This window comes from Malaclemys terrapin, chromosome 1 (assembly GCF_027887155.1).
Source record: "Malaclemys terrapin pileata isolate rMalTer1 chromosome 1, rMalTer1.hap1, whole genome shotgun sequence".
Taxonomy (NCBI): Eukaryota; Metazoa; Chordata; order Testudines; family Emydidae; genus Malaclemys; species Malaclemys terrapin.
This window is the reverse complement of record NC_071505.1, coordinates 222,511,875-222,525,259: the sequence shown is the minus strand read 5'-3', so window position 1 is coordinate 222,525,259 and position 13,385 is coordinate 222,511,875. Positions and strand designations below refer to the sequence as shown.

Sequence of the window (13,385 nt, the reverse complement as noted above, 5' to 3'; positions counted from 1 at the left end):
TTCCAGTTGCAGGACTAGAGCCATAATTCTGTAAAATTCCATGGATCTTTAGGATACTTTCCCTAGAAACTCATCAGTTCCACCCTGTAGCAGGGTTCACTTAGCGGCCAGCATGCCTAGTGGGCAGGCCAGGGTTCAACAGTCCCCAAAGGCCTTGTTGGGCAATCTGGGGACCTGGCAGCCAAATTACAGTCTGTCCTTATCTGGGTTCCCCTGGCTAGACAAGGGGCAGAGGGTAGGGAGTATCTAAGCCTTTCTTCTCCACTGTCCAGCCCAGGGCCCAAGGGGGAAGGGATGAAGAGTGTTTCAGTCCCCTCTAGCTGATCCCCAAAACCACTTCCTAATTCCCTTGTGCTTTGCTCAGTTTGGGGCACAGTCACAGCACTCTGCTTCCCTCACTGCAAAGAGTTGCTTAAGCAGTCTCGATGATTCAGATGGTCAGTAGGGGCTCTTCAGCTCCCTTCTCAATGTCCAATGATTGCCCCTTGTCGGGGACAAGGGGAGGGAAAAAGGGGTCCGGCCCCTGGTTGCCCAGTCGGATCTTACCCACAGTCTAGGCCCTTCCTCCATGGATTCCTCTATCCCAAAAGGTACTAATTGGCTTCCTTACTAAGAACATAAGAACAGCCATACTGGGTCAGACCAAAGGTCCATCAAGCCCAGTATCCTGTCCTCTAACAATGGCCAATGGCAGGTACCGCAAAGGGAATGAACAGACAGGTTATCATCAAGTGATCCATGCCCTGTCACCGAATCCAGCTTCTGGCAAACAGAGGCTAGGGACACCATTCCTGCCTATCCTGGCTAATAGCCATCGATGAACCTATTTTCCATGAATCTATCTAGCTCCCTTTTGAACCCCATTATAGTATTGGCCCTCACAACACCCTCTGGCAAGGAGTTCCAGAGACTGACAGTGCATTGTGTGAAAAAATACTTTCTTGTGTTTGTTTTAAACCTGCTACCTATTAATTTAATTTGGTGGCTCCTTGTTCTTGTATTATGAGAAGGAGTAAATAACACTTCCTTATTTACTTTTTCTATACCACACATGATTTTATAGACCTCTATCATATCCCCGCCTCAGTTGCCTCTTTTCCAAGCTGAAAAGTCCGAGTCTTATTAATCTCTCCTCATATGGAACTGTTCTATACCCCTAATCATTTTTGTTGCCCTTTTCTGAACGTTTTCCAATTCCAATATATCTTTTTTGAGATGGGGCAACCACATCTTCACATAGTATTCAAAGTGTGGGCGTACCATGGATTTATATTGAGGCAATAAGATATTTTCTGTCTTATTAGCTATCCCTTTTTTGATGATTCAAACATTGTTTGCTTTTTTGACTGCCGCTGCACACTGAGTGGATGTTTTCAGAGAAGTCATCCACAATGACTCCAAGATCTCTTTTTTGAGTGGTAACAGCTCATTTAGACCCCATCATTGTATATGTATAGTTAGGATTATGTTTTCCAATGTCCATTACTTTGCATTTATCAACATTAAATTCCATCTGCCATTTTGTTGCCAACTTTTGTGCGATCCTTTTGTAGCTCTTCACAGTCTGCCTGGGACTTAACTATATTGAGTAGAGTAGTTTTGTATCATCTGCAAATTTTGCCACCTCACTATTTACCCCTCATTCCAGATCGTTTATGAATATGTTAAATAGGACTGGGCCCAGTACAGATCCCTGGGGGACACCACTATTTACCTCTCTCCATTCTGAAAACTGACCATTTATTTCTACCCTTTGTTTCCTATCTTTTAACCAGTTACCAATCCATGAGAGAACCTTCCCTCTTATTCCATGTCTGCTTATTTTGCTTAAGAGCCTTTGGTGAGAGACTTGTCAAAGGCTTTCTGAACATCTAAATACACTATATCCACTGGATCCCCTTGGTCCACATGCTTGTTGACCCCCTCAAAGATTCCTAGTAGATTGTTGAGGCATGATTTCCCTTTACAAAAACCATGTTGATTATTTCTCAACAAATTATGTTCATCTATGTGTCTGACAATTTTGTTCTTGATGATAGGCCTTGTCTACACTACGAGAGTAGTTCGAATTTACTTGCATCGAATTTTTGGAATCGATATTGCAAAGTCGAACGTCTGTGTCCACACTAAGGACAGTAATTCGACTTTGTGAGTCCACACTAACGGTGAAAGCGTCGACATTCGAAGCGGTGCACTGTGGTCAGCTATCCCACAGTTCCCGCAGTCCCTTCTGCCCATTGGAATTCTGGGTGTAGCCGGCAATGCCTTCTGGGTAACAAAATGTGTCGAGGGTGCTTTTGGGTAACTGTCGTCATCCGTCCATCACTCCCGCCCTCCCTCCCTGAAAGCGCCGGCGGGAAATCAGTTCGCGCACTTTTCCAGTCATTGACAGCGCGGATGCCACAGCACTGCGAGCATGGAGCACGCTGCGACCATCGCTGCAGTTGTGGCCGCTCTCAACGCCTCGCAGCTTATCATACAGGTTTCCCTGAGGCAGATGCAGAAAAGTCAGGCGAGGAGGCTACGGCACCGCGGTGATGTCCTGAAGTCTGAGAGTAGCACAGACCTCTCAGAAAGCAGGGGACCCAGCGCCGAGGACATCACGATGGCAGTGGGTCATGTTGATGCCGTGGAATGGCGATTCTGGGCCCGGGAAACAAGCACTGAGTGGTGGGACCGCATAGTGCTGCAGGTCTGGGATGAATCCCAGTGGCTGCGAAACTTTCGCATGCGGAAGGGAACTTTCCTGGAACTTTGTGAGTTGCTGTCCCCTGCCCTGAAGCGCAATGACACCCGGTTGCGAGCTGCACTGAGTGTACAGAAGCGAGTGGCCATAGCCCTGTGGAAGCTTGCAACGCCAGACAGCTACCGGTCAGTCGCGAACCAGTTTGGGGTGGGCAAATCTACCGTGGGGGTTGTTGTGATGCAAGTAGCCAAGGCAATCGTTGATGTACTGCTGCCAAAGGTAGTGACCCTGGGAAACGTGGAGGCGATCATAGATGGCTTCGCAGCGATGGGATTCCCAAACTGCGGTGGGGCCATAGATGGAACTCACATCCCTATCCTGGCACCGGACCGCCAGGCCACCCAGCACATTAACCGAAAGGGCTATTTTTCCATGGTGCTGCAAGCACTGGTGGACCACAGAGGACGTTTTACCAACATCTACGTGGGATGGCCGGGCAAGGTTCATGACGCTCATGTTTTCAGGAACTCTGGTCTGTTTAGACGGCTGCAACAAGGTATTCACTTCCCGGACCACAAAATAACTGTTGGGGATGTGGAGATGCCTATAGTCATCCTCGGGGACCCAGCCTACCCGCTAATGCCCTGGCTCATGAAGCCCTATACTGGCGCCCTGGACACTGAAAAAGAACTCTTCAACTACCGGCTGAGCAAGTGCAGAATGGTGGTGGAGTGTGCTTTTGGCCGTCTCAAGGGGAGATGGAGAAGCTTACTGACTCGCTGTGATCTCAGCGAAACCAATATCCCCATTGTTATAGCAGCTTGCTGTGTGCTCCACAATCTCTGTGAGAGCAAGGGGGAGACCTTTATGGCGGGGTGGGAGGTTGAGGAAAATAGCCTGGCTGCTGATTACGCACAGCCAGACAGCCGGGCGATTAGAAGAGAACAGCGGGAAGCGCTGTGCATCCGGGAGGCTTTGAAAGCAAAGTTCCTGAGTGAGCAGGGTAACCTGTGACTTTTAAGTTTGTGTACAGAGAAGCTGAACCTGCCCCCGTTTCTTTACCCAGTTAATGTTGACTATCCTACCCAGTTACATACCCCCTTCACCCCCTTCCAACACACGTTTCGAAATAAAAATAGTTCTACTTTGTTAATGCACACCGTTTTCTTTAATACTGTTTTCGCGGGAATTTTTTAAAACTGGGATGCAGACTGTGGTGCGGAGCGGGTGTAGTGTAGTGACGCGAATGAAGCTTCTAAACTCAAGGATTGACGGGCTCCGCTGCGGTGGGATGGTTGTTTCAACGGAGCCTGTCACCCCTCCTGATTGGGACTGTGTGTATGGGGGGGCTATGTGACTTTGTGGCAGGGGGAGGACGGTTACAGATCCCCTGCTGCGTGGCTCTGTGATCCTGCATAAGGACCGCCGCTTAAGATCTGTAACTGCCCTCCCCCGCCACAAAGTCACAGAGCAACCCACCCCCCACCACATAACATGAAAACAACCTCCCAGACTAACCAGGGTAACTAGTCACTGCATCACTGCACTGTGTATGTGCCCTGCTGCTGTGCCTGCCCCCGCCTATGTACCCTGCCAAAGGCGACTGTCCTGTCCAATTACCAACCCCCTTTCCCCTCCTCCTCCAAAAGAACATCATTGAAACAGTACTTAACATGAACGTATTTTTTATTATCAACTACACATGGAACTGGGAGGTGAAACTTGGACGGGGGCTTGTGTCAGGCGGGAAGGAAAGAACTTTTCAAGTTTGGGGGAATGAGAGCCTTCTGCTACTAGAGCTCTCTGCAGGGGTGGAGTGAGAGTTAGCAGGGACTCTGCCGCCTCTCCTTCTTTGCACTTTGGGTGAGGTGGGTATGGGACTTGGTGGCGGGGGAGGGCGGTTAGAGATGGACTGCAGCGGGGCTCTGTCCTCCTGCCTCCGTTCCTGCAGAACATCCACAAGACGCCGGAGCGTGTCTGTTTGCTCCCTCAGTAGTCCAAGCAGCGTTTGAGTCGCCTGCTGGTCTTCCTGCCGCCACCTCTCCTCCCAATCCATGTTTGCTTGCTGCATTTGGGTCAATTTCTCCCGCCACTGGGTCTGCTGTGCTGCCTGGGCTTGGGAACAGGCCATAAGTTCAGAGAACATGTCCTCCCGTGTCCTCTTCTTCCTATGCCTAATCTTCGCTAGCCTCTGGGAGTGTGATGCCAGGCTAGGTTGTGAGACAGTCGCAGATGTGGCTGTGGGAATGGGAAAAAGGGAGTGAATTCCTCAGAAAGATAAATGTAGTTGTGAACAAAGAACATAGTCTTTCTCTGTGAACAAGATCATGCACAGCACCTATCACATGCGCACTCAGCACAAGGTCGAATTCTCGGCCTTCGCATTCAGTGCCTGGGGTCTTCCACAGCACATTTGAGAAGCGGGGCAGCACAACGGAATTTCTGTTGCAGGCAGACATGGTAAGCCGTAGACTTGTGGCAGTTTAAAACTTTTATATTACCACTGGCCTCATTTCACATTTAAAGCAATGTCAGTCCCTGCTGCCAGCAATCCGGCAAGCGGGAACTCTGCCCCTGTCCCACCCCCTCGCGGCTGTCCCCAGGAACGATCCCTTTCGGCAGCCCCTCTCCCGCCTCCACCGCGTGGCTGCAAACCAGCTGTTACAGTTCTGTAAAGGAACGAGCAAGCAGTCCCAACACTAACATTCCCCTACCTAATTCAAAGCAGGTCACCATGGGCGACATCACCCTGATGAGGATCTCTGACAGCGAGAGAGAGAGAATGCTCCGGGAAAGCCTCCAAAGACCAGGGCCGTATGCCGCCCTGCTGTGCAGAGCAATGATTCCCGAGTACTTGATAGTCTCGTGGCGCGGCAACGTGTCGTACTTCGGAGGACCCAATAAGGCCGCTCTCCCCAGGAACCTCATGCAACGGCTTTCCAATTACCTCCAGGAGAGCTTCATCGAGATGTCCCGGGAGGATTACTGCTCTATCCCTGCACATATAGACCGCATTTTACTCTAGCTGCAGTAGCAGGGACTAAACAGTAGAGCGGCTTGGGCAGGACAATCACGGAAAACCGGACATTGCTAGATTTTTTTTCAAAACTTGCACTGCCCATGACTGAACCGTTAAGTGCCTAGGGCAAAGTAATCATGAACAACCCATTCTTTTAATTGTTAATATTCCTGTTCTGTTAAAAATAAATGTTTAGATGTTTACAACACTTACTGGCTGATCCTTCCCCAGATTCTGTGTCCGGGGTAACGGCTGGGGACGCTTCGTAGGGGATCTCTGTAAGGGTGATGAAGAGATCCTGGGTGTCGGGGAAATCAGTGTTGTGAGCGCTGCCGACTGCCTCACCCTCCTCATCTCCTTCCTCATCTTCCCCGTCCGCTAACATGTGCGAGGAACCGGCCGTGGACAATATCCCATCCTCAGAGTCCACGGTCAGTGGTGGGGTAGTGGTGGCAGCCGCACCGAGGATGGAATGCAGTGCCTCGTAGAAACGGGATGTCTGGGGATGGGATCCGGAGCGTCCGTTTGCCTCTTTGGTCTTCTGGTAGCCTTGTCTCAGCTCCTTGATTTTCACGCGGCACTGCGTTGCATCCCGGCTGTATCCTCTCTCTGACATGTCTTTTGAGATCTTCTCATAGATCTTTGCATTCCGTTTCTTGGAGCGCAGCTCAGAAAGCACGGACTCATCGCCCCACACAGCGATGAGATCCAAGACTTCCCGATCAGTCCATGCTGGGGCCCTCTTTCTATTCACAGACTGCACGGCCATCACTGCTGGAGAGCTCTGCATCGTTGCCAGTGCTGCTGTGATCGCCACGATGTCCAGACAGGAAATGAGATTCAAACTGGCCAGACAGGAAAAGGAATTCAAATTCAAATTTTCCCGGGGCTTTTCCTGTGTGGCAGTTCAGAGCATCCGAGCTCGTACTGCTGTCCAGAGCGTCAACAGAGTGGTGCACTGTGGGATAGCTCCCGGAGCTATTAGCGTCGATTTCCATCCACACCTAGCCTAATTCGACATGGCCATGTCGAATTTAGCGCTACTCCCCTCGTCGGGGAGGAGTACAGAAGTCGAATTAAAGAGACCTCTATGTCGAACTAAATAGCATCGCAGTGTGGACGATGTAATGGCGCTAACTTCGACATAAACGCCTAGTGTAGACCAGGCCATAGTTTCAACCAGTTTGCCCGGTACTGAAGTGAGGCTTACTGGCCTGTAGTTGCAAGGGTCACCTCTGGAGCCCTTTTTAAAAATTGGCGTCACATTAGCTATCCTCCAGTCATTTGGTACAGAAGCTAATTTAAATGATAGGTTACAGATGACAGTTAGTAGTCCTGCAATTTCACATTTGAGTTCCTTCAGAACTCTTGGATGAATATCATCAGGTCCTGGAGACTTTTTACTGATTTAGTTTATCAATTTGTTCCAAAACCTCCTCTAATGACACCTCAATTTGGGACAGTTCCTCAGATTTGCTACCCAAAAAGAATGCTCAGGTTTGGGAATCTCCCTCAAATCCTCAGTGAAGATCGATGCAAAGAATTCATTTAGTTTCTCTGCAATGGCCCTATCATCTTTGAGTGCTCCTTTAGCATCTTGATCTTCCAGTGGCCCCACTGATTGTTTAGCAGGCTTCCTGCTTCTGATCTATTTAAAAAAAATTGCTATTACTTTTGGAGTCTTTGGCTAGCTGTTCTTCAAATTCTTTTTTGGTCTTTCTAATTATATTTTTAACACTTCATTTGCCAGAGATTATGCTCCTTTCTATTTTCCTCATTAGGATTTATCTTCCACTTTTTAAAGGACGCCTTTTTGCCTCTCACTGCTTCTTTTACTTTGTTGTTTAACCACAGTGGCTCTTTTTCTGTTCTATTACTATGTTTTTTAATTTGGGGTATACATTTAAATTGAGCCTCTATTATGGTGTCTTGAAAAAGTTTCCACACAGCCTCTCCTTCATTTTCTCCCTGCTTGAGTGCCAGAGTCCCATTTTAAGCATCTTCTCCATTTGGAGCATGCTCTGCAGCTGCTAAGGAGTGGGACCTTCTTGGCCCAGTACTGCTCCATCACTCCTTTAGTCTGTAAACCCCATCACACGCTCGTATTCAATTCCACAAGGGACAGAATTTGTTACCCTGAACCCTACATTAAAAAAAAAAAAACAAGTATCAGCTACATAAAGCCGCTCACAATCCATTTCACAAAGGAGAAAATGCTAGCTGGCATGGAAAGGCCACACACCAACTGACATTTTATCCCACACTCAGTGACTTAATTCACATTTGATTAGGTCCCAAGAGATTCAGTATTCCCCAATTTGTCCACTACTAAATGCTCTATTTATCACCAGAGAGAAGAGAATCAACCTTCCCTCCCCTACCTTTTCCCCTCCTAGGATGTTCATGTACCGGGGCTGGGAGCAAGGCAGAAAGGATGACCCTAGTGGGGGAGAGTTTAATCTATTGCTGAGTTTTCTGGAGAGATGATTTGTTTTGTTGCGGTTTTTTGTTGCTGAAGACAGCAAATATTTCTCCTCTGAGCTTTTTTCAAGATTGAGCTATTTTTTATTTACCACTTGTATGACTCAAAAATAGATACAACCACAGGCTTCACCAAGCTTTAGCATGGATTCAAATTGTTGCTTTCATGAGACAACCATTAGGGTATCCACCTTTCTCTATATTCACAGTGGTGTGATCCCTTGGTAAGAGCGAGCATCACGCCCAAGGAAAACATGGAGAAGATCCTTAGCAAAATACTTTTGACAAAGAGATGGTCTGGAAGGCCCAGTGAGGCTTGGGATTCAGAATAATCCTAGCCACCTATTGCACACTAAACACACTGTTCTGTTCTGCACAAGCTGTCCATGGTGGCAACTCCTCCCTAAAACTGGGCAGCAACACAACTACTGCTGCTAAACCCCTGCACGTCAGCTGGCAAAATGCAATTCTGGTTTATTCTGTACTCTCGCCTCCCCTCCTTTCCAGTGCTCCCCCACCATGGCACCCAGTATTTCGGAAACAAACAATACTGATATCCATTATGATGTTTTCAATGTTTAAAAAATGAAAAAGCATGAACTTTTTTGGAAGTGGGTCACCATCGAACCTTTTGAAATGAACAGCTTCAAAATTTGTTTTGAAACTAGTTTTTCATTTTCCAATCAGCCAAATTCCTAGACCATATTAATTTCACCTATATGTACCACATGGACACCTGGCAGCATTTTTCTGCAATGCTATTTAATAGTGTCCCCCTCCACAGAATAACGTCTGTGTAATTAATAAACATGGGATGGGGTTGCTTTACCAAGTGTTAGGTCAGTCTAACAAGATAAATCAATTAACAGCAGGATACCAAGGGAGGAAAAATAACTTTTGAAGTGGTTAGAGAGTGGCCCATTAATAGACAGTTGACAAGAAGGTGTGAGTAACAGTAGGGAGAAATTAGTATTAGGGAAATTAAGTTTAGGTTTTGTAATGACCCAACCACTCCCAGTCTTTATTCAGGCCTAATCTGATGGTATCTAGTTTGCAAATTAATTCCAACATGAAGCTGCAGAACTGGAATTAATTTCTCCCTACTGTTACTCTCCCCCGTCCTTTCATGTATTTATACCTGTTCCTGTATTTTTTACTTCATACATCTGTTGAAGTGGGTTCTAGCCCACAAAAGCTTATGCCCAAATACTTTTGTTAGTCTCTAAGGACTCCTCGTTTTTTTTGCTGATACAGACTAACATGGCTACTACCACTGAAACCTGTGTAATTCATCTGATTTAAAAACATGTTGGACTAAATTGTAACTGATCTTGCACAGGTGTGGAAGAAAAGAATGAAAGGAGCTCTTCCTCCACCTCTAAGTACCCTCTGATACATAGCCTGAGACTGCTTGTACTCTCCGTGCATAAGATATGGGTAGGAATGCTTTGCTAGGCCAGAGTTACTCCACACTCCGAAGGGTATTTGGAATATATGGAGTATTCCAAGATATTGCCAGGCAGGTCAGGTCAGAGGCAGACACGCCAAACCCATGGAAAAAAACACAGAAATTGGGCTTGTTTTTGGCTTAACTGGCTTGTGAGTTGCTTGTTGGCTAGTTTTTGGCTTGTAGCTTGTTGCTTGTTTGGCTTGTAGCTTGTTGTAGCTTGATGCTTCTTTTTTTGATTGACTCCCAGCAAGAGGGAGAAAGGGGGGGGCAAACAGGGGCAAGGGGAGAGAGAGTCAGGGGTGCACAGCGGGCCCACCACAGTTCCAGGCTGCACACCGGGGGGATCTAGTCACATAGAGTGTTGGGGTTCTTAGGGATTGGCTTGTTTTGAAATGGGATTAGCTTGATTTTTGGCTTATTGTGAAAGTCGATGTGCTTATTTACCGGGTGAAAGTTAGCAACTGTGGACAGAGGCTTGGTCAGGTCCCTGCACATCTACTAACAGGTGGAGGGTAGCATTGGGGATAGCACTTACAACATTTTCAATGCTGTAATAGTTGCGCTTTTGAGTGTATTCTCTATGCATCCTTGCCTTCCTCTGTCCTCTCTAGGTAGAATGAGACACAGCAGCCCTCACGCTGATTGCTGCAGCACAACACTGGCTCTCAAAAGCCAAAAAGGAAACTGTTGTTTGTGTGGAACCGAATTCAACTGATCATTCTCATCCTTTTCTAAACATCTGATTCCTAAAATCTGTGCTCTTTGGAACTGGTGTAGAGGCTGGTCTTTTGTTAACAATCTAGAAGATAATGGTACACTGACTTTTATCAGTTCAATATTTTTTCAAAGACAACTCGTGAAGCAGGTTTTAGGGAACTTGAGGAGGGAGGGGTATCTGTGTTGCTGTGGCAACTCTTAAAAAGATAGTGCTGAACTACCTATGCTTGGAGTGCAGTTTACTTTAAAAATAGCATTGATTTCCTCAGTGAAGGAAAGCAATGAGACAGTTCTGTAAAGTATGATGCCTGCTTTCCCCACCACCACCTCCATCAGCACCACCAATGTTAGAAGATCAGCCTCAAAGGAGGCCCTTTAAAAGCTCAGTAACTTGAGAGCTTTCAAAGGAAGAACCAAAGTGTATCACGTTGCTTTGGTGATTGGAATGCATTACAGCACATACTTCAGACAGCTCTCAGGCCAACCAGTAGCACTTCTGTGGAAAAAATGCTGGGAATTTCCACCACTCCGTTTATACTTTGGCACATCTCATGATGCCTGCCAATATGAAGACTGAATTCTCTCTTTCCCCCTGAGCATGTTGCTTGAAAATTAGTACTGAACAGAACAATGGGGAGAAGCCTATTCTTTCCCCAGAACGTGGTATTTGCAACACAAATGGTTGTAGTTTGTAAAATACAGAAAAAAGGGAATCTCCATTAACTAAAGTAACTTCTAGAGCAGAGGCATTATGCAAAACCTGTCCTAAAAAATGGAAAACAGGCATGTATAATTTTTAACAAAATCCATGATTCTGAGGCATTAATTCTGTGATTTAATTTCATAGAGCTTAGGAACAGAAAGTACCATTACATCATCTAGTCTGACCTCCTGTATATTACAAACCATTAAATTTCACCCATATAGCCCCCTATTAAGCCTAATGACTTTAGTTAGACCCATGGGCAGTGGGTAGCATAGGCAGGGGAAGGCTGTGCCTCCCCAAACAGCATTGTATGGCCCTGCCCACACTCCACCCCCAGACACTCTTCTGCCTATTTCAGTTCCTGTCCTCTGTGTCTGAGAGACTGGGGCAGGCAGGCTGGGGCCGGTGCACACAAGGCCCGGGGCTCAGGGCTCTGGGGCTGAGGCCATGCTGTGCCGCCCGTCCGTCCAGCACTGGTGGTGCTGGGACACGCCACCAGAGCTGGGGACACTCCAGGGCTGGGGGAGCTGCAGCCACCCTTCCCACCCACCCAGCACTGGGGTTGGGGGAGCTCTGATCACGCCACCTGCCTGACACTCCAGGGCTGGGGCTGGGGGCACTCTGGGGATGGGGGCACTCTGGCCATGCCGCCCACCCAACACGCTGGATCTGGGGACATGCAGGGTGGGGAAGTGGCCTCAGGGGGGTTGTGCTCCAGGCTCCAGCAGGGGAGGGGGATAGGAGGGGCGGGGCCTCAGGCAGACGGGGAGAGGACGGGGGGCTAGCCTCCCCCAACAGTGCGTTCACCTGCCGCCCATGATTAGACCAAATCATTTCAGTACTCAGGAGACTAAATTGTTGTATGCCACAGGCAGAGAACAAAAGAGACCAAGGTTCTACCAATGCTTGAGGCCCCTGCAATGGCACAGAATTGCTTAGGTGAAATATGCTAAGTGATCCTGGCAGGCAATTCATGTCCCATGCTGCAAAGGAAGGTGGGGGTGAGGGGGGAAATCCAAGATCTCCATCAATCTGATCTAGGGGAAAATTTCTTCCTGACCCCAGTTTGATGGTGAGTATGTGAACAAGACACATGAGCCAAGATTCTCTGTGTCACTTCAGAGCACAGGTCCACCTCATCTGATGTCCTGTCTCTAAGCTGTGGCCAATCTCTTGTGCTTCAGAGGAAGACGGAAACAAAATCCAGAATACATGTGGCCAACTGTGCTTCAAGGGGAAAAAAGTTCTCCCTAATCCCTATAGACAACCAGCCAAAGCTCTAAAGCATGAGAATTGATTATAGCCATTGTGTTAATGCAGAGCAGCAAGTGTTATGAGCATTTTGAGGGCAGTTATTTAAAAGTGCTATAAATATTTTTCAATTACCTGGTACTTTACATTCGTAAAGCAGATTTACAATTGTATTTTAAAGCATAAAAAAGATATTGTCTCTGCTCAAAAGAGTTTACAGTCTAAATAACACAAGATGGACAAACACAAAAGGAGACATGGGATAGCAGCCCAGGGACAGGAGGAGAATTATTAATGACAAGAAGGAAAGAAATATATGAAGAAAGAGAGATGAAGGCTAGCAGACTAGAAGAGGAAGCATGGGTGGTGGGTGAACCCCCCCTTCGGGGAGGCAGTCCCTGGCCCCACCCACTGGAACCCCAAGGCCCTGCCCCCGGAGCCCTGAGGCTGGGGGAGCCCCAAGCCTCTCCCTTGCACCTGGAGGAGCCCTGAGGGACCCCCCTGTGACCAGAGGAGCCCCAGCCACAACAGCAGGGGAGAGGGAGAGCGAGGGTGGGCAGGGCCACAGGCCTGGGTTAAGGGAGGCTTAGCTTCCCATGGCCTACGATACCAGCCACCCATGAGAAGAAGAGTTTCAGATAGAGGGAGCAAAATGAAAGAAGACGTGAACATGGAGCTAGAGAAGGAGCTGAAGGGAGAAACCGGGTGAAAGAACTGGGAAGAGCATAGAAAATAGGAAGATGAATAGTGGGTAATGAAAACTAATTAAAGCAGAGGAGTAGGGGAAACAAAATTATATCCATCCTCCTAGCTAAGGTCAAAGTGCTTGAAGTTATGCAGAAAGAGGTTGGAAGTAATTAGAGGGATTCAGTGAACTGAAAAAAATGAAAAGGATAGAACAGGAAGTAAAGAGGTCTTTGACAGCAGCATTTTGGACAGAATGAAGGTAGGGTAAATTTTAAAAAAGCAGTGAAGATAGATGGAAAATTACAGTAATCCTGTTAGAGATCACCAAGGCATGGACACTTATTTTAGCAGTGAGAACAATGAGGGGATGAGTTTTGTATGAGCCGCT

The 13,385-nt window shown here is 47.5% G+C and overlaps 1 protein-coding gene across 2 annotated transcripts; it reads right to left on the bottom strand.

Annotated features, from left to right (window-relative positions):
• Window positions 1-4,100: 4,100 nt before the first annotated feature.
• On the bottom strand, window positions 4,101-6,000 carry LOC128830645 (uncharacterized). Of its 2 annotated transcripts, none has more exons than XR_008443629.1 (2): window positions 5,919-6,000; window positions 4,101-4,924 (listed from the first exon to the last, which is right to left on the bottom strand). XR_008443629.1 is itself a non-coding variant. In XM_054016516.1 (2 exons), the coding sequence occupies exons 1-2, from the start codon at window positions 5,612-5,614 to the stop codon at window positions 4,449-4,451; spliced, it is 690 nt and encodes a 229-aa protein (XP_053872491.1). In that variant the 5' UTR covers window positions 5,615-5,902; the 3' UTR covers window positions 4,101-4,448. The 2 variants fall into 2 exon arrangements, 1 of the variants encoding a protein (XP_053872491.1); XM_054016516.1 differs by lacking the exon at window positions 5,919-6,000 and adding an exon at window positions 5,401-5,902.
• Between the last annotated feature and the right edge of the window lie 7,385 nt (window positions 6,001-13,385).

What these genes read in the sequence shown, in the direction of transcription:
- LOC128830645 (XM_054016516.1), bottom strand. Translation starts at nt 5,614, where the DNA reads ATGAGGTTCCTGGGGAGAGCGGCCTTATTGGGTCCTCCGAAGTACGAC. An exon ending in GGTGACCTGCTTTGAATTAG is followed by an intron (nt 4,925 to 5,400) that starts GTAGGGGAATGT and finishes CCATTCCCACAG; the next exon opens with CCACATCTGCGACTGTCTCA.